This window comes from Gymnogyps californianus, chromosome 20 (assembly GCF_018139145.2).
Source record: "Gymnogyps californianus isolate 813 chromosome 20, ASM1813914v2, whole genome shotgun sequence".
Classification (NCBI taxonomy): Eukaryota; Metazoa; Chordata; class Aves; order Accipitriformes; family Cathartidae; genus Gymnogyps; species Gymnogyps californianus.
Window position 1 is genome coordinate 9,706,530 of NC_059490.1, and position 20,960 is coordinate 9,727,489.

At 47.6% G+C, this 20,960-nt stretch overlaps 1 protein-coding gene across 5 annotated transcripts in view; it reads right to left on the reverse strand.

The window, feature by feature from the left end:
- Nucleotides 1-1,561: 1,561 nt before the first annotated feature.
- The window catches only part of BCAS3 (BCAS3 microtubule associated cell migration factor), a 372,309-nt gene continuing 352,910 nt past the window's right edge, over nt 1,562-20,960 (reverse strand). For 2 of the 5 annotated variants that reach the window (XM_050908945.1, XM_050908944.1), the window contains 2 exons: nt 18,587-18,652; nt 1,562-2,487 (listed from right to left, as the gene is read on the reverse strand). In XM_050908945.1, the coding sequence (XP_050764902.1) occupies nt 2,339-2,487; nt 18,587-18,652 (215 nt within the window). In that variant the 3' untranslated portion in view covers nt 1,562-2,338. The remainder of the gene's footprint in view (nt 2,488-18,586; nt 18,653-20,960) is intronic. The other 3 variants (XM_050908947.1, XM_050908946.1, XM_050908948.1) reach the window with 2 other exon arrangements.

Sequence of the window (20,960 nt, forward strand, 5' to 3'; positions counted from 1 at the left end):
AGCTCTAGGCTTTCTTAACAGTTTGGCTACGGGGCTATCAACAGCGGGGAATTTAGGACATTCTTTTCAATGAACCAGACTGAAAATATTTTGGTACAGCCCCAGTTTGTAGGGTTCCCCCCCCCCCCCCCCCTTAAAACAAAACATCCTGATTCAAAGGAGCTTCTTGCAGACTGGGAATTTCCACATGGCCGTATTGCAGCACTTATAAAAAGTGATTTAATGCCTGCCAACAACAAATACATTTCCAATGACACCACTCTGCGTTATGCGCTATCCTGCTTTGTGTGTTCAGTAAGAACCAGCAACCAAGCTGTCTGAGGCGGGAGGGAGAAGAGCGGTCACCTTCCTTTGCGAGAACTTTGTCCCTTATGGCCGCTCCTCAGAAAGCCTGAAAGGAAACAAGCATCACGGTGACAACACAATCCCTTCTGTATGTGTTAATCTGGATTTTGTTTGAACTTTTGGAGCTGACCTTGCCTTGAACTGTGTTAAAAATCCTGACTGGTGTGGACTGACTTGACCCTGCGGTCCCATTTGTCCGCAGTGCCAGCCCTACCCTCAGCCCCTTACTTCAAGCCATTATTTTACAGACATAAAAGAAACATAGCATTACAGCAGATATAGCCAGCGGGACGGAGCTGCGAGTACTTACTTACGGGCGAACTCTCCTCTGATTTCATCCCAAGGAAGTTTTTTTTTTTTGCTTGAGAAAGGACTGACTGAAAACCAAGCAAGAAACTGAAATTATTGCTGCAGACTCTCAGTTTTTATTAGTGGTTTCCAAGCCTGAAGAGAAAGAAAATAAAAGCTGCTGAGATCTGAGTCGCGGCGTTACAGTTAAAAACAAAAAAAATCAGGCCCAAGACTGAATTTGGTATTTGGTGTTTGGGGATAGAGTAGGAAGAGGGTGGTCGGTTCTGCATCACTCAGTGTGGCTGGTTTAAGCTATAAGAGTGCGAAAAGATTTGTGGGTTTAGATAGTTTCCTCTCATTGCCATGACTCAAACGGCTTCTATTAAAAACAAGCAGTGGGAAGGAAATTTCATAAGCTGACAGTCCCATCTCGCTCTCTGCTTCTCGACACAAGTTGGCTGAGATATAGGAATTCATGTGGTTACTATGTGTGAGCCCATGGCTATTTTATCAGCAGAGTTATGCGCTGCTAGTTTTGACTGTGCACGTTCAGTGGGGTATATAGGCTCAGGCTGCTATACGGGTTCTGCAAAGCCCCTTCTATGTGATCCTGTAACACAACAGACGTAGGTGGGTGTCTCTGCTGCCTGGTCCTCGTCCCACCAAAATCAGGGGGACGAAGAAGCAGGGCCCCAGCCAACGCAAGGAGCTGGGGTCAGACACCCGAACAGGGATGGGGGTTGATTTTCAGAGGCGCTAAGCGGGTGCACGGCACACCATCTAAGTCTCCTATTTTTAAAAATCCTGCCCTTGCACATGGGGATGAGAAAGCAGGGAGGCAAAACCAAGCTAGACTGGCTGCATAACATCCACTGATGGCTTTAATTAAAGCCCTCAAGTTAGTAAATATGCACGTAGTCTGGTCCAGGAAGATATACGAAGCCCACAGCCAGCCCAGTAACACTCCATGAACATTGCCATTTAAGCAGTTTCTCGTTTAACTTAGATTTATTCAATGACACATGCATTTCTGGACAGATATCTGAGTTCCAATGAACAACTTTTATAACCAAATATGAGAAATTTGTGACTGCAGTTAGTCAATTAAGTATGTTTCTAAAATACATGACTAGAAGAAAACCAGAGCGATAGAGATAACTCTTCCAAAGAACAAAAAGAAACATTTCCATTCGTAATACTCCTGGCATTGATGAGTATCAGTGGGGAAGGAGGGCAGCAAGGAGACGCAACGAGGAAGGAATAACATTATCAACCCTGTCCACAGAAAGTCCTCCAGTTTCCACTCTCTCCAGTTCATTCGTTAATGCTCAGCACTTTTGCAAATGGGAGATTCCCTTCATCTCTCAACACGAAACAGCAGAGAATGGTTGTGAAACCATGTGCTTGACCAAAAATGGCTTAGAAATATTTCTCCTCAACCAACCTCTTCCTGAACACAGCGAAAAAAGAAGCCGCAGAGCTATCAGGATTGAAGATGGAGTCTCTTCATATTGCACAGGAACACAAAGTCAAGATTTTGTGAGTATGTTTCAGGAAGGTTTAAGAATCGTCAATATTTATCAGGGTAACGAGAACCATCCAGCGCAGCGGCAAACTGGCAGGTGACAGACACATCGGGATTGTTTAGGCGGAGAGGCGGCTTGTTACCCTGTCTGGATCTCTCCTTGGATGTTCGGCTAATTTAAGGGAATCCCGTGGGGAAAAGGCTGAGAGGCTGGTTTTCGTTAGTCGGGAGGGGCGATCTGTAGCCATCAAAGTTGCGTGGGATACTGCCGCTGGTGGAACCAGAGCTGTTACTGAGCGTCTCTATGCTTCCCTCTCGCTGAAGCTCTGCAACGGGAAGAGAGAGCAGGTCCTGGTTAGTGTTTCAGATAAACCCGGAGTGCCATTAGATGGTCGCTTTACTGACAAATCTGTTTATTGTATCATTGCTCTAACATTTGCTTGTCATCCATCTTTTCCGGGGTGATTTGACGAATCACTCCAGAGGCATCCCAGCTCCTGGTTCTACTGCTCTGCCGGGCTCACAGCTCAGCTGAGCCGAAGCGGAGTTGGATGGAGACATTACACGCTGCCCGGCAGAGCGGCCCCTTTCCTGGGGACGAGGCCGCTGACTCACGATATGTCAGGACTCGATAGTGGGGATGCTCACGGCTGAACTGAGCAGGGTGCGAAGGGTACGGTGGCAGATGATGAAACATCTTTCCTCCGCAGCAATGCTGCTGAGATGGCGGGGAAGGGGGAGTGGCAGCAACACCAGTTACCGGTGGTATGTACCCGTGGTGCATAACCACTGCGATCCTCCACCTTGGGAACACCAGGGACTTTCCACAACCCTTTATCCTGCACAAACGGACATAAATAACTCCGCTTTTTCAAGCCAAAGAGAAAATATCCCCTTTCCTACATGCCTGAGCTGTGCCTCAAAGCAAAAGAGAAAGCAGGCCTGACTGTGGCTCTCCCTCTCCCAGTCACACACATCCATACATCTCCCCTCACTGACCTCCCAAAGCCTTTATTGCTCCCTAATCTTGAAACACGAGGATTTTTGTGTGTGCAGAGCATCGTTTCTAACCGTGGCCTCTCTGTGAGCCACTTGAACCCAACAGTTGACTCAGTAGCAGCGTGCAGCAGCGCCGCCGGGCAGCATCACCCCGGCCAGCACTCAGCGGCGGCATGCAGCGGTGAGATTAGGCAGAGCCCCATGTACACGACAGGAATCCTCTCCCAGACACGCGGTGACAGGCTACAAGAAATATTCTGGCGAGTTGCAACGCGTGGCCCTGGGTGCGACTTCCGTCGGCTGCTTCTGCGCAGCCTGCGCTGGAGGGGACGGGATGGGGATAGGAGCTTCGGGCAAATTCCTCTGTTGCCAAAGGGGAAAGAGAAAAACCCTCTTGTTTGCTGCACGCCGCAGTGTCGTGCATGTAAGGCACAGGGGGCAAACCCCCGGAGGAGTCAGGCAGCTTTCCCTGTCCCTGCAGCGGGAGTTTTGCTTGGATGGGGGTGGAAAGAAGCCGCAGACGCAGGAGCTGGAGGAGCGGTGCCCGCTTTGCTCTCTGCTAAATATTACTGCACCTCCGCCGTTTGCACACCTCTGTCTCGCGCCGGGATATTTAACCTTTTGTAAACACCACGACAGTCCTTTTGCTGCAACGGGACTCCACGATAAGGATATATCGATACACAAAGCGCACAGCAAAAGCAGAAAGTCAGTTCTTCGCTAAAACAAAAAGCATCCCGCCCCAGCATCCTCAGACACTGCACGGCTCCCGTTTGCTACCCAGGCACCACAGGGATAACAGCCAGGCGAGCGTACACCTAGCAAACGAGGCCTAGGGGATTTAATCCTTGATCGTGGAGGTAACTTGCAATGGAGATAATCTGCCCAGGATACATGAAAAACAAATCAGCAGGAAACCAGTCACCCTATAAGCAGCGATGATAACAACCTCAGCTGTATTAATCACAATTTCTTGCCAGTATTTGGTGAAGGAATGTCCATGTCTAAACCTCTTCATTTTCCTCACATCCTTACTCTCCCATGAGTTCAGGAAGTAAAAACAGTAATTTAAATCAGAAATGAGTGGCGTATCCCACACTAATACTGTGCTTATCCTGTCTGATTTGGGGCTTTTATCTCCCTCCGCACACAGCTGGCTTCGGTTAAACGTCCCACGTCAGAGCTCTCGGGCGCTGGGCAGCCATCGCCGGCGCTGGGCAGGCTGGGGCTCCCCCAAACAGCGTTCAGACTGCTGAACTCCTCACGGGGCTACTTTGCTCGCTCTCTCTTTTTTAAGCTATAATTGATTTTCAGGCAAATGTTGTGTTTTCAGTAACCGTAGCAAAAGAAGGGAGAGGGAAAGAGCGAGGGAGCATTTGTTTCCCGGCAGCCCCGTGGCTCCTGCGTGGCGGTTTCTGCCCCTTGGGCCGTGGGACCGAGCTCTTGCCTGCCAGCTCCTGCCTGTCCTTGGCCACGCCGTGTCCTGCCTGTCCTTCGGTGACTTGTGCGGGACCGCGCACCCTGCCGGGATGGGATTTTAGGGAATTGGGGCTCGCAGGGTGGCTTTCCGGGGGCTGCGGGATTTCTGCAGCCGGCAGCGCTTGTCACCTCTGCGGGGGACTGCCAGGGGGTGGCACTGCAGAGACTGATGCCAGCCAGGGAAACAGCATGGACAACAAATGGGGGAGGCAGAGCAGCGGGCGCAGGGCCTGGCTGGGGAGGCTGGGGTCCCATCCCGGCTGTGCCGCACAGCTCCGGCTCGGCACCACCGCCGCTCCCTCCCTGCTGCTCCCCTTGCTGCTGTCAGGCATGTAAAACCCCTTCAGTTAGCAACGGGGAGGGACAAAAGAGAGCGTAAAAGAGATGCAAAGGCTCAAGAGGAACTGGAGGGGAAGTTTTCCAGCCCTCCAGCCTGCACAGAGCCCGCTTTAGGTTTGAAAGGGGTCAGGCTAAAAACTGGGGGAGCTCCCGCATCCGAGCTGCCATCCCAAGCGCCGCAGATGGTAAACGCACACATTCCCCTGGGCGAATGAGTCCAGCCACTCTCAAACAGCCCCACATTGCAAACCCGCTCGCTCTGGAACTAATTACACGGCGAGGCAGACGAGCAATGTATTTTGATACCTAAGAAAGCATTGTAAAACTCCTGACCGCTGCAGCAGAAAGCACCGCTGTGCTCAGGAAATTGGGCTCTTGCCCTCGCCCGGGCCCGGCTCTCGTGCGCAGCTGGGTCACACGAGATGTGCAATTAGCCATTACATGGTCACCAGGGACTACCTGTGCTGCACATATGACCTCTAGGACCACAGTCAGCACATTTTCCTACGTTCCCCCAAACTAGTCAATTTTTTCAGCTGTTTCATTAATAAAAAAATATAATTAAAAAAAAAGTCTAGTGCAAACTATTATCTTTCCTCCCAGACCTTCCAGCAGACCAGGGCATGGCAGAGGCACGTGCACAGGAACATCGACGCCATTCCCATGGGAAGCTCAGACAAGACCGGGAACGGCCTCATGGCATTGGGACACCCTTCCTGTTACAGGCTAAAAAACTGGGGGATGATTTCTGACAGACCCGATGCCTGGATAGACCCAACAAGTGCAGAAGGAGCCACCATGGTGTGGTGGGGCTGTTGGGTATCAGGAGAGGCATGTGCCTACAGACAGGCAGCGTGGGCAGCGCTACCTTCCCACTGCCCCGGGACCAAGGAGTCAAGCCCTATGGCACAGCTGAAAGGAGGGGAAATACTTCCCGGACCTAAATAAGATGTGTCATGTAACTGGTCAGACCACCGACATCCTCTGTGCTGGGAACACGCTTGCTGAAAAACACAAAATAGAAGCAAACCCCAGGATCCCCCCGTGGAAAGACAGGGGCGAGCGGCAGGAGAGCCTGGATCAAGGCTCAGCACCATACCAGCAGAGCAGGACGCGGCTGCCCGGCGAGTGATTTTGTGTACTTCGGTGGAGTTACGCCAGGAATGGACTTGGCCCCAGCATGTCTGAGGGTTATTGTATCTGCATTCCCCCATGCATGTACTGTCGAGATGTATTAACTTCCTTAAATGTACCAGTAAAACAACCTCTTATGATACACTTTAATGAACTTGTACAGTAGCCAACAAATTGTGCATCATATAAAACCCATTCGGCCTTATAGACTCTCTGGCTATTTTGTAATAACTGCAATTTGCTTCTGCTGAAGCAAGATAACCAGGGTTGAGAAGTCAGGCTTTGCAGAAACCTAAATATTTGATTTGGGGGGAGTGGGTGGGAGAAGGAAGAAAGGGGCCTCTGGGAGCTATTTATGGGGTCAAAATAACATGAGACCTGCTCTTCTCGTAGCATTTCCACCATCAAGGAAATGAAATACTGTGAGAAGACCAGCACTTGCATTATTTTGGCCCCATAAATGGCTCCCTGAGGCTTTCAAAAGCCCGTGAAAAACAAACACAAATACAAATAAATGCTAATACTGGAAACGTAAATACTAAAACCTGCCCATGTCCCCGGAGGAAACAACTCACAAAGTCCTGACTGCCCTAAAAACAAAAAAAAAAAAGACAGGAAAAAAGACGAAGGAGCAGGAACATCTGCTGAAGCCATGAGGAGAAAGTCACTTCAGGGGAGCTGGGAACAGCCCTGCCTGCGCTTTTGACGGTAACAGTAATGGGCACCGCTGGCATCACCCAGGGTCCCAGAATAACAGGGATTTTCAGGGCACACGCGCTTGCCGCTGTGGTGAAGGCAGCAGCGCTAAAAATCCTTGCTGCTGCCGGCGTGGGGAGGAGCGGCCGACGAGAGTGGGGGGGAAGGTGGCATGGCGAGCGGCTGGCTGGCCGGGGTCCCCAGCCCGCCTGGGGGCAGCCGTCCCCCTCCCATGGCCCTGCAGCGTCCAGCACGCTCTGGGGCTGCGGAAGCACCGATGCTGCTTGGAGAGCGACAGGGCATTAAAGGTGTTGCAAAGCAAATGCTGGCTGCTCTCTGCCTGGCATTACTTCCAGCGGGCCTGCCCGCAGACCGGCACCAGCGCAGCCTTCCTGCGGTGCGTACGTTGTTGCATGAGAAATTGAAAACGAAACCTCCCAGGAAACATTTCTTTCTGCTAATAGTCCCAACCGCCACGCTGCAGCCTGACGGTCCTGTCCCTTGTTCTGCCACTCAAGGCACTCTGCTCTCCCTGAGCTGGCTGCCAAGGTGGAGAGGAGGAGGAGGAGGAGGAGGAGGACCTGCTCTGGGGACACCCCAGAGTCCTCAGGTCTGGGGGAGCGGTGCCGTCCCCTGTCCAGCGAGGTGGCTGCACCCTCAATTCCAGAAAGCTCCAGGAACTGTCAAAGGACCCCATCAAATCTAGAAAGGTACAAAGCCCTGCCAAGCTTAAATGTGAAACCATTTTATAGGGTGCATTAATTCAATGCCTGAAGAAAATCTATATAGCCCTCTTTTGCCCGGAACACTCATAAATTATGCTACCTTTCTTATTCGTGCTCTCTCTGTAGTGGTCCACTTGAAGCCGTGGTATCTCCTTTATGTCTACTCAAAAATCTCATCTCCAGTGCATTATTTCTTCTAATGGTTTTTCCTTTCTCTCTGTTTGCTTTCCCCTGTTAAGCACAGTTTCAAAATATCCTCCAAAATCATTTGCTGGAAGAGCTGACCCTTTCCTCTTACCTACCAAGGGCTGCCCAGGCTCCCGCACAGCCCGGTGAAGCCGCAGCCGGGATAAATGATACAATGACAGCAGCCTGATGTGTCAGGGCAGCGGGGAAGCGGCAGCAACTCTGAATACAAGAATTATTCTTCATCATCTCAAACTGTCACAACACATTACCCTCAAAGCCGCAGCTCGCTGAAGGAGTGACCCTGGACTGAATGGGAGAGTGCTCGGGGAAAGAACTAATTGTAGCCTCTTTTCACACGTCAGTCACTTTTCACAGCACCAAGCCTTTCAAGCTCAACTAATGTCAAGTTCCCTTTTCCTTTTGCTGGGCTGAGTATTTCTGATTTTTAAGGATGGCATTTTTAAAGGAACAAGGTCTCTGGCGAGGGATGAGGCCAGGAAGGGGAGGGAAGGAAGCATCGGAGTGAGCACGCATCAGAAAGTCCATCAGACGCCTGAAGACTCGTTAGGAATTAGACAATTAACAAGTAGGAATGCAGGAAGTGGGGTAATGGCCAGCAGGGCTTGAATCTCCTCGATTTCATTTCTGTCATTCATGGCAATTGTTTCGGGGAACTTTCCGGGCTCCGCCGTGCGCCAAGGGGGCTGCAAGCGCGGGAACGTACTCGGCCCCCTCCCCGAAATTAGGATGCAAGACAGTGGCATTTTCCAGCGGCGGGAAAGAGAAACAAGGTGCTGCTTACTAAAACCACCTCTCCCCGGCCACGAGCAGCTTTCGAATGAACAGCTAAAAGGCCAAAATTAGAGCCTCATTTTAAAATCAAAGACAATTTCCTTCATTCGGAGGAGAAGTGAGAAGACTCCCTGCAGACAGAGCTCTCAGGACGACAGCCCGGTTTGTGCTCCTGGGCAGGCAAACGTAAGGGCCCTTCATACCTTCTTGTCTTCAACCGAAATCCTAAAATATTCTGTGGCAAGGACTGTTTTTTTACCCTTCCATTTGCACAATGCCTATCACGGGGGACTTGCAGAGCTGACTGGGGCTTCCGAGTGCTACTTATTAACTGTAATGAATAATAATTGTGTAGCTTCTGCCATCTGGATTCTCATTCAAAAGGATCCTATATAAAGCGAACACTAAAAGGCAATTTGTATTAACACAATGGAAGTCTTGAGGATCTCTTAAACTGTTTGTAATTTACACAACGCTCCCCAGTGACTGGATTAGTTAAACATTTTTATTTTACTGATTGCTGCCAAAGGGAGCGGGATGTGCTCCCCTGGAGGAGCTCACGCCGGCCCCCGACGTGCAGTTTCTGCTCCCCTGTACGCCGACACGCAGTTTTACACGTAAGCTCTCCATACTGCAGTGTTTAGACAACATCCCAAACTCAGCTGGACACTTTTGGCTCTATTTCTGCATGAACATTTACTATGAACATCATAACCGGTCCCCATGGGAGCCTGCGCCGCTGCCTGGGACGCACACGGCGCAGCCCAAAGCAGAAAAGGGCTCAGAAGCCGATGCGAGGTCGTAAACCGAACCGGGACGCAGAAATACCACCCCTAACACAAAGGCTTGGAAATTGCATTACTGCTACTGCAGTTGTAGGTTTTTCTTGGGTATTCCCCCCCCCCTTTTTTTTTTTTTTACAAAATGCAATTATGCTAACGAGGGAACTCTAATTATAATCCATCTCCACGACCCTCGGCGGCTGCTCCGAGGCGAGGACCTGCGGAGCTGGCTCCAGCCCCGCTGGTGGCCGTGGCCCCGCGCAGGGACCCACCGGAGGTAAGGGCAGAGGCGGGCACGGCACCTCCGGGGGGAACCTCCGCTTTTGGGTACTCAGATAAGCAAAAATAGTTACTATTAAATTGTAGTGAAATGAAAGCATCAAGTACTCATTAAAGCTCTTAATTTTCCAAGCTCCTTTTAATTTAAGATGGCTGAAAAGAAATTTCTGGGCAAGTGTATTTTTACATTGCTCCTTTCCAAAGGGAGCACAGACAGAAGTTGGTTCCCAGCTTTATATATCACTATAATGTTTACAAGTTCGTATGATTATGATAATGTTTAAAAGTCAATTAAATCTGCTCTCTGCCCCAAGCCCCGCGCCCTGCTCCTGCAGAAGCCATTAACCCGTGCCAGTTCTCCCCACGCTCCGGCAACTAGTGCAGGCAGCTGTAGGGACTGATTTCCTGCGATGCTTTGGGTGGCCATGATAGACCTGCTCCTAAGAAATGTTTCTTTTTCCTTTTTTTAAGCCAGCAGTTTGAGAAAAGAGATTTTAAACTCCATTCAAAAGAGGAAACGTAACACTACGGCATTTGAACATTGAAAATCAATTCCCGTATTAAAACCACTTCATCCTGCTGCAACCCGAAAGACGTTGAGACACCACAAAAGCACCTGCATTAAATTTGCAAAGTAAAAAAGACTGGCAAACACTGCCTGAACAACTTCTCTGAAATCAGAATCCAGTGGCCTATGTAAAATATTAGTTACTGTCAAACTACCTTACAGTAACTCTAACGCTGAATCCACACAGAGTTCGTTAATGCCATGCACTTGGAGATGAAACCTGGCACGTTGGAAAAAAGGTGGCAGGATCTACCAAGGAGATGAGGAGGTACAGGAGGCAGGAGATAACCAAGGGAATGAAGACTGAGCCTTCTGAACATCAGAGCCCCTCCGAGACCGCAAATTTCATTTCTAGTGCCTTATTAAATGCAAAGATGCCAAACAACTAACACTTACAAAATGGGGCGGACATCTGAACTTACATAAATGTCTGGCTTTACTTCAGGCACGACGAGATTGTTGAGATACGGAGAAAACATTTTCATGCATGAACTTCTGAAGAATTTTGTCTACCAAAAAAAAAAGCAAGCAGCTTGTTTTTCCCTTTAAAAAGAGAACCCAAAAAACTCCATATGACTCGAGTCCATGAAGTAGGAGACCCAAGACTTTGGCATCTCGCCAGACTTGACTCTGAGCATTTTATGGAAGGTTAAAAGTGCACTAGATAAAGGACTAGCAGTTAGAGGGAGAATATTCTTCACGATAGGCACCTTCACAATGACTCCAGTGCTTTTAAAAAATAATCTCAAGTTTCCTAGAGCTGTATATTTATGTAAAGAGGTTTAGGATGTTTTCCTACATAAATGGCACTTCAGAAGGATGAGCTGCCGATTTTAGTCAGTATGTGAAATTTCAAAAGCTAGAACGGTCAAATGCTTATAGAAACAATTTCTGTAGCCTATCCACATCATGGAAGCCTACGACTCCTTGTGCAAGATTTCCAGAAGAGTTTTTAAAATGAATGTGCAGACACGGTTGTTTGGGTTTAAAGGAATTCTCTCCTACCCCATCTTGAAAGTTTCAATATGTTGCTACTATAAATTCCTATAATGTACCTTATATGTAATACACGCTTTCCAGTGCAAGCCAGTGTGTATACAAGTTTTTTAACGTATTTAGGCAGATTTATCTTGTATCTTCAGTTACGCAAGCAGCACATCTGTGTATATCAGACCAAAAGCATTTGCAGAGAAAACACTGTATTAAAATTCCTGGGTTTGGTCTCTCATTCCCAGGGTTATGGGAGTGCCTCAAATTGCTCAACAGTGACCCCTCTGTCAGCCTTCGACTCCACAAAGGAACGTACAGATTCAATGTAATCTGCATGTTCACGACACCTACCAGCTCTGTGCCCTACACCCTCCAGAATCTTTGGATCTTGCTCAGAAGTTTTGGAGGCGATGCTCCTACTCCTGAAACCACCACGTTTCTATCCAGAGCAGGTCTGGACCCAACGCGTGGATCTAAGCATCCCCCTTCCCACCAGAGCTGGAGCCACTTGAGATCTTGGGGCGGGGGGGTCTTGTCTCAAAGGTGGCTGCAGCAAAGCCACCGCGCAGGAGCGTGACGACCGGGAGCACTCGGGGAGTGCTGGGGGTCCCTCCTCCTCTCCCGGGCTCAGCCAAAGAGTCCCAGCAAAAAAGCTGGGTAAGGAAAAGCTGCCTGAAGGTCAAAACCACAAACCTGGTGATTACCTCAGGGTCTGGGCAGCCCTTCGCCGATATGCTGAACGGGGGATTTCAGGCACGCCTGACCCTCCAAACTTCTGCAGTTTCTTTCATGTCCAAGATCTGTTTTTTCCCCCTCTTGTGATGCTACCTCGGTTATTGGGGCTCCTTAATAACCCTCAGTTAGGAAGACAAGGCAGCCCCGGAGGAGGACAACTTCTGTGCTCGGAGTGTGCCTCTGTGTGCATCTCGCATATGTGCATTATGTGCTTCTGACACAAACGTATTGCTAAGTTCATTTTAAAAGTATAATATTACAAAGCAAAGTAATTCTGGCACAACTTCTAGTACTTCTGATACGAAGTGGCCTTTCGGGCCAGTGAGGAAAGCTACTGAGCGGCTCTGGGCTGTCTCCCCGGTGCAGATTGATGCTGAGGAGGAAGCTAGACCGGACTGGAATTTGCGTTTGATTCAAAGGAAAAGTTAAAAGTTTGGGGGCAGCAGATGCTCAGCTGGTCCAAATCAGAAGAGTTTCGTTGAAGCTCACGAAATTATGTCACCGCGGACTCAGCCTTGTCTGCTCATCTAAATGGTTCAAGGCTCTCGAGTCAGAAAAGCTCAGGTGGAGATCTAAGGAGCAGAGGTCTCCTCCTTTCATTTCCCCGGCGCCAGTTTTAGCGTTGCTGAGAAACTCCAAACCTGTCCAAATAATCCTAGTTCTAAATGCAACTTATTTGGTCTATTTAGTCAATTATTTTAAAGATTATGTGGACATCGCTGCTTCAAGCAGACCAGTTTTCTAAACACAGACCTAATTTTACGAAGCACTCAAAGCTCGCAGTAGTACTCTTAAAATCACGTCTCTACCTAGACTGAGTATTAACCGAGCCTAGAAAAACAACAGGCCAACCTTGTGGGCTCGCTCTCTTGCAGGATTGCTTGAGGCTCTTAATACACTCTGTCTTATTTATATAGCTCCAAATTCTGATGTTAGACATAAATATGAAAGAGCCTTGATAAAAATGACATCCAAAGCTTAATTCGGCCCTTTGTTAATGGAGTCGTTCAGCACAGCAGTTTGCATTTGCTCTCATGAAACCAGAAGGCAGCTGAAAAAAGTCAACTGGACGTTTTCACTTGTTAAAAGTCGTATTTTAAAAACTATTCCAAATATGGATTCTAATATACCTTGCCTTTTTAGTTACACTCTCACAAGCACTGTCAAATGTGTGAATGAGCTGCAGCCTGTGGACGGGCGCGTGGCAGAGGATAACTCTTGTGTGAAATCTAAAAGACCTAATGGCAAACCAAGGCATTCCTCTGGCTGCTTCCCACATAAAAGGCAATTTAAATCATCTCAAGCTGTGCGGATTCTGCCTTGTACTTGGGCATCTGGCAGTGAAGTTAATATAACTACCTGCCCTTCATGTTGTGTTCTTTTGCAGACTTTTCGCTCACGTTTTGATGGGTGACCAGCCACTTTTCCAAAAGATAAACCAAAGAGACAACACAATACTGGCACAATATAATCTAAAGATTCTTTTTCTAAAGGGTGCAGATGAAAGTAGCCCTGAGTGAAATCAAAAAAGCACGCCCAGATTTCAGATTAGGGATCTGTCCCTGTACAATTCAGCTACCCTCTGCTGCCTCCGTGGCTGCAGATGAGGGAGGAAGGCTGCTAGGTTAATTTATCTTTTGATTAACACCTCCAAACGTCATTTCCACCTGACAACCTGGTCTCAGCGATGGAGTGCCCAATGGGAGTAACTGCTCAGCGTGGCATGTGGGAATAGATGGGAGATGCCATCCATGGGAATGCTGTGCTCTGCCTTAGGAGAAAACCAGCATAGCAACACATCCGAGCATCCCTCTGCAGCATACCGCATGGCACTGCTTCTGGGTCCCCCGGCATGGTGCTATCTGTATCTGCTTAGGGAACCGCCACCATTTCCATCCCGCTCACCTCAACCAGGGTTCTGCATCTGCTCACCATCCCCAGCCACCCATGGCTCCTCGCTCCCATGCCGTGCCACCGAGCCGGAGCGGAGGGAACGGGGCAGGTCCTGGCCACTGACCCTGCTGGCACCTTCCTGCCTGTGGCCTTCCCAGAAAAACATCTTTGGAAACAGTTGGAGGAGTGACACTGACCCTTTGTCTTTCACAACACCATCAGCTTTTGATGTAAACACAGAGTTCATGTGTTGGGCAGATACTGAGAAAGTCACTGACCAAGGAAATAACAAATAAATACAAGAAATAAATAAATTAAAAAAGATGGTATTTTAGCTGCGGGGTTCTTCTTGGAAAATGGGATAAAATGCCTCGCATAGAAAAAGGCAGTAAACAGTTTATGTCCTGGAAGAGCCATTTTACAGGGTGGGTGGCTTCCTGGCGTGTCAGGAGGTGACACGCCACCAGCCAGCATTAGGCATTCCCAAATTCTGTATCCTTTCACAACAGCAAATGGATGCTTAAAAAAATTCATCCCCTTACCACCTATTTCTGTCTGCATGGAAAGCTAATTCCTTCCTCCCTGGGATGCGGGACAGACTGCGGGGAAGCTGCTTGGAGAACTCTCGGAGGCTCTTGCTAATGTCTGAGGAACACGGAGCAAAGACTAAAAGCCAGCTAGCAACAAAAGCACCGCTGCCTTGTCTGAAGTGACAGGAATGAAATGCAGAATATAAACAACAGAAGTGGGGAAAATGCTATTTACATTTTTTACAAGTTTTACTCTTTTTCTAAATGAGCTCACACATTACCAAGCATGTAATTACCAGTGATGTAATTTAAGAGGGCACCAGCAGAAACATAGAAAAAAGCAGCTGGTCTATTATCTTTTTGTCTTTACGTTTTGCCTCAACATCTTTTTCATTCTCTGTGAACACACAACTTTTACACAGCACCATTTTTACAGAAAGAATACGCCTTTGGAGCTTTCAGCCACTTGCATGAACCTCCTGAACACCTTCCACTTCTGCTGGCGCAGCAGCATAGATGGTTTCTCCCTTTGCAAAACGCTTCCAACTGATTTCTCATTTTTCTTACTCTTCATTTTTTTTGTCAGCTGATTGTGCACACAATATTGAGCAATAATAAACAGAGGAGGATGAAAACTGCTGCGGCTTGAGAAGTGAGCTCAGGATATGATTCCTCCTCACCGGATGCCTGGAAGATGTCACTGAAATTCTCTCTCCCTTAGTGCAACCCGTGTGGAGCCCATATGAACTCCCAGCAAAGTGCTTAAAACCCCATTATTTATAATAACTGTTAAATGATGAGACATTGTTTACCCAGATCGCAAGATAAATTCTCACTTACAGAATGCTTGCCTGACTGTCCTGAACGTCATCTGGTTTTTATTTAAATGCAAAATGTAATTAGGCTCCCAGTAACACAGCAGAAGAATTCAATAAGATAGGGCTTTTCACTTACAGTTTAATATTAACATTTTCCCATAAATGTCAATGAATAAAAGTCTACTGTTTTATATATTATCCATGGTGGGGAGACAGCAGGCTAGGAATGGAAGGAAAGCTAATCTTTTCATACCACAAATTACGATATATACCTCAAGGAGAACTAACCGTTCCCAGCATTGCTGGGGACCTGGCCACAACACTGCTTCCTCCTGGGGCAGCCACCAGACCTGGTCCCATGGGATGCGCTTCAGGGAGTCTCCCTCCCCATCGATCCTCCCCCAGCCAAAATCCCCTTTGGGTTTTTTTTTTCCTTTTCCCCTTGCCCCCTCTCCCCCCGTCCCGCTTTCTGCCCGACCATCTCCACTAGACACACTACGAGCATCAGATAGCAAACAACATCACTGTTACGCAAGGATACGGCCCGAAGCCCTGATATTCTTAGACTCCACCATGGATAGCAAGGCTGGATTATCGGAAAAATCAGGTTACTATTTGTCTGATATTCTGTTAGAGAAATGCGCAGATGTGATGAGAGGTGATGGCAGGGCTGCAGACTACAGTGCGACGATAGGAAACGATACGGCATCTGAGCGGGTGGGAGAAAGCCCGTGGAGCTGGCGGAGGTGGCACTTTGGGAGTCCATCGAAGGACTTGGGCCTCCTGATGCCGAAGCGTGAGGAGCAGATCTCGCGGTGGATGAGGGGCCTCTGCGGCTGAGAGGACTGAAAGCTGCAGGGCCAGAGGGCTGGCTCACACTGGAACATTTTAATTGTTTTAGCTTTTGACCTTTCATTTATTGCTGGGGGTTTTGCTGTGTTAATGCGTATTTTGCTGTTTGGTGACTCACACTTCATTGTATCTCTCTAATAAGAAGTGTTCATTTAACAGTTTGACTGCTTAACAATTTATTGCATAAATGGGTTTCCATTCTACAGCCTCCTCTCCCGTCTCCCCTGGTGAGGGCAACGTATAGTTTAGGAGAGCTTTGCAATGACTTGGGCCATCGTCCTTTCACAATCCAGGGAATGGTAGATGCCCTCGGCATCAGCGTGACGTTAACGCTCTGCGGGGGCGGGAAGGGGAGGCAGCAAGTTGGCCGCACGTCATTTTAAGATAACAAAAGGCTCAACCTTTCAAAGAGTTAATGCAAGATGTGCAGGAGATCTGCAGCAAGCAGAAATGGGAGCAGTGTCAGCCCAGCAATCCCTGACAGCGGGACCCCGGGGTGGGAGCAGGGTGGTGGCACGCTGTCTGGCTGGCCACACACCCTCCGCCACTGAGCACACAGCGTGCCCTGTGCCACGACCCGAGCTGCGGCTCGTCCTTACCCTGAGGGTCACAGGAGTCACGTAAGGCTGTATGGGGATTTCAGGGTGCGCTGGCCTCCCCGGGGCTCAGATGGCAAAGCTGGAGCGGAGACCGAGGGGCACAAAGGCAGCAGCAGAGTTGAGCGGAGACTTGTGCCTTCCCCGAGCCAAGCCAGGCTTTAGGAGCAAGCGCCAGCCAACGCTGCACACACCTAAAATCGCTCCTGTAAAAATCAGCGAAGTACTGAAAGGCTCTCTGGGGCTGCTGCGCTTGGGAGGAGGGAGAGGAACTGTCTTGTCTTTATTCTGCCACCACCTCAGCAGCTGCAACAAGTTTTGGCTCACAAAACAGCTGTAAAAATACCAGTCCTGGTTCAAATGCTGGGAGATGAGGGCTCTTATACTTACTAAGAGAGATATGCTTGCCGTAAGTCATATCCTACATAAAAATACCATGCAAAGACTCCTAAAAGGAATAACAAGGTAATTACAGAAACTAGAGATGGAAAAAATCCTGTAGTCTCCTAGTCTCCTGCACCCTGCTCAGTGCAGAACCGCTTGGTGTGGGGCAGGCTTCAGAACTTGGGCTTTTAAAGGGAAGATTTAATAAACACTGAGAAATGTTTCTAAATATTTAGAAAACCCAGAATAACAGATTTCCAAGCCAAGCTGTACAAACAGAAAATGAATTTAGAAAACTGTTAAAAATCAACAGCTTTTGCATGCACCAAGATATATTTCTTTGAACAGCAAGCATCACCTCATGGCCATGATGCTGCAAACAGAGCTGTAAGGATGCTCAGCCCTTTGCAGAATCAGGCCTAAATGAACACCTACCATGGCTTTCCTCTTGTTCCCCTTGAAATCAATAGCAGAAGCCTCAGTGATGCAAAAAGCTTAATGCTTTAGGAGATACTCAGCGAAATAGTCAAATGTGAGCAAAGCCAAGCTAGACAGAACGGAGCTTTACATTTTCCTGTGAAATACTGGAGTACTGCAGTATGAAAATTAATTTGCTTAATCATTAGGAGGAAAAACCACAAACCAAAGCAAACCAAAACAAAACCCAACGCAATAACAAATCTCTGAGGAGAAAGGGAATCGTTTCTCTGTTAACTACTTTGAGACAAAGCACTGGAAGAAAAATGTTCAGTTCCAATAATGTCATAACCCGATTACAGCCTGCACAGAAGAGCTAAAACACTTGCAGAACAATGAGTAAGAAATTAAGTTTTAAATTGAGTGCTGGCCCTATCTTGTGTCACTTCTTTATACTCTAGTAGAAAGGACACTGCTGAGCTCATTTCATATACAGCAGCGTGCGATGCCTGGATGCAGACATCATTTAGTCATCTCATATATGTTTCTCCCCATTTCTTTCTCCAGGAGGAATGACAAATCTAGAAATGTGACTGCACTTTGTTTTATTATGATATTGATTTTTCTGCAAAGGGAAAGTGCATTTATCCCCCAGGTCTGTGTGCTGGTAAGAAAGGGTTAACAAAATGTTTATCACAAAGCTGGCTTCAGAGTTGAAAGTAATGTGATCAGTAATGAATTTTGTGTTACATTAGGTTGTATAAATGGACAGACAAGCGCAGACAACAAGTGGCCAGGAGTCGGGGCTAATCTAATGATGTAAAAATAGAGACAGCACCAATTATACTTGGGGCCAGCTCAGAGCTCCTGCAGGGACTGCAAATGAATAGGTACAAATCAAATTACTGACTAATAGACGCACTACAAGAGAGGGCAGTCAATGCTAAATACATTAGGGCCTTGTGACCTCTCTGCTCTGAACAGCAGAATCCTAAATTTGACTTAAAAAAAAAAAAATCAAAGAAACTCTTGTTCGTTTAAGGAGAGAAATAGAACAATGTTATTTGTGAAATGATTTGAGACCTTAGATATTTTTTGTTTTGTTCCCCTATGACCACGTCATGTATGTAACCCTTTGAAAGCTGACAGAGGGTTTGCTTTTAGAACAAGGAGAAATATTCTTTGTGCAAAAGTTAAGACCTGATAACAATACAGTTATGTTACATACCAAAACATTTCAAAGCCATGTGCCTCTTTGTGGTGATGTTTTTTACTGCTACTTCACCGGCTGTGTCTGTATTAAAAATAAAATATTTCTTAAAAAATGCCTTGATTTAATAATAAGAAAAAGAAAAGGAATCTCCCCACACCACAATGGATAATAAGTAAATGCAGTTGAACAACTTGTTATCAAATGGCAGAAAGTCAGAGTTGTCTCGTGGTATCAGTGCTCCCTTCAGAAACATCAGCAGACTTTTCCTACAAACAGCAATGAACCTAAATTCACACCAGAAGCATTTGTGGTATCAGCATTCATTCCCCGCCCCCCCCACCCCCTTAAATAATGTACGACCTGGAAGAAATTCCACTAAAAACTCCTGGGGCTGGTGGTGAGGCAGGTTTGGAAACCTGGGAAATGGCTGGGAAGTTACAAATGCCCTTGTTGGCCCTGGCGGGGCTGCGGGACGGGGCGGCTCCAGGGAGAGCGGCTTGGGCAGGAGAGATGGAGAAGCCCATGTTGAAGTGCTTGATGTCCTGCACAGGGCAGCTGCACTGTTGTTGCACGTTGCACGTAAGAAATAACTAATAAAACCATGTTAAAATGTGTGCAACGCAAATGCTGCTCTTCTTATCCAGCACTTCAAAAATGGTGGCTCCTAAAGAGCCCTGAATTTTCATTTCTTTTAAACGAGGCTCATCCAAATAAACCTTTTGTAGGAAGAACTGCATTGAGCTCTTATTCGAGGTGGTAATTTAATCTCTGACCCCGGGATGAATATTCTGAAAGTTCAAAGGCTGCTTTTAGCATCCATGTTATTTGATATGCCAGTGTGTTTGCTGCCCAAGCTGATTTTGCATTGAATCTATGCAGAAGTCTCTTTGCAGAAAAGCTCTTCAGAGGGAAAACCAATTGTTCTGTGTTCCTGTATCCCATGTCCAAGCTAGGACTAAGACCAACTGAGGAGAGGGAAGGGAAAAATTGTCTTGGAAAAATTAAAAGGAAGAGGAAGGAAGAGGAAGGAAGGAGGAAAGGAAGAAGGGAAGGACGGAAGGACAGAAGGAAGGAAGGAAGGAGGGAAGGAAGGGAAAGGTACCGATCGAAGCTCTGACTCTATACAGGGCTAATCCTATTCCTGAAACTAAATGTACAGGTACATCTACATCCAGGTGGCTGCTCATCTCTGAACACAGCTTGTGACCACAGACATTTTCTCTCCTGGGAAAAACCCAGGAAGGATGCCCCTTGCATGGGATCAGAGGGCAGCAGCTCACTCTCCTCCCTCCGGCAGAGGAGCACGCTTCCCGCCTCAGCCAGGCACGCCAGAAAGCGTGTGACTTCCCTTCTCCAAACCACAAATTTTACATAAAGATTTCAAAAATGTCCCCCTGCAAAGCTCAAAGATGTCAAGACCCGAGTTAGGCTCAGGCGGGTGTAACCACACGGCTTCGGCTGGGGACCAGGATCCCAACTGCCCTGAGCACCAATCCCGGGTTTTGTACGGGCTATTCCCTAACAGCATGGCTAATTAGCTCCACTTACTTACATCCCATTAATCAGGTTAAAGAGTTTGCTTCAACATATGAGCTTCCTTCATCGCATTATGAGTTTGTTCATGAAATTTGGAAGGAATCCAGACGGTTTCTTCTGAGGGCCAGGCGCAGGGCGCTCCGCGGCGTTTGCACCTCACCGCTCTGCCACTGGCTTTCTGCAGGTGGTAGTTGACGGACTTGGAGTTTTGCAGGAGTTTTGGAAGAAAATGAGCCATACTTTCTTTTTTTTTTTTTACTGAAACTTTATAATGGGCTTCAAACACCTTGCTTTAAATTCTTCAGACCTTGAAAGTTGTATTGACCATGATGGTGCCATACTTGCATCCTTCCCTGTTCAGACCTATAGCCCTGGTTCTGAGAGGCAAAATTTGGGGGGTGCTCTGCAGTTTTTAATATAGGCTCTTACTGCATGTTCATATGTATTCCTGAGACAGGATAGATAGAGAAAAAAGTTTTGCTCCATAAACTGCAGTGTAAACTGAGCCATCATAGGGTACTGGATTTCATGATGAATTAAAAAAAAAAAAAAAAGGATACATGCCCACAAAAAGCAATTCTACTCTTGTATGTCCACAGAACAGTTCCACCACTTGTAAAAAGCTGCAGCAATGTGGATTCGGGTACGCTTTCTCAAAATAAATTAGATATGAATATAAGTACAACATTCAGGTAGCCAAGCAAATTGTAACAGAGAAGATGCAGCAGACGGGCACGGACTGGAATCGCACACTGCAAACACAGTAAGCCCCATCCTGCATCTCCACAGCTGCCCGGACTCCAGCGGCTCTTTCTGGCAGAAAAACCAGGGGTCTGACAGCGGCAGCAGCACA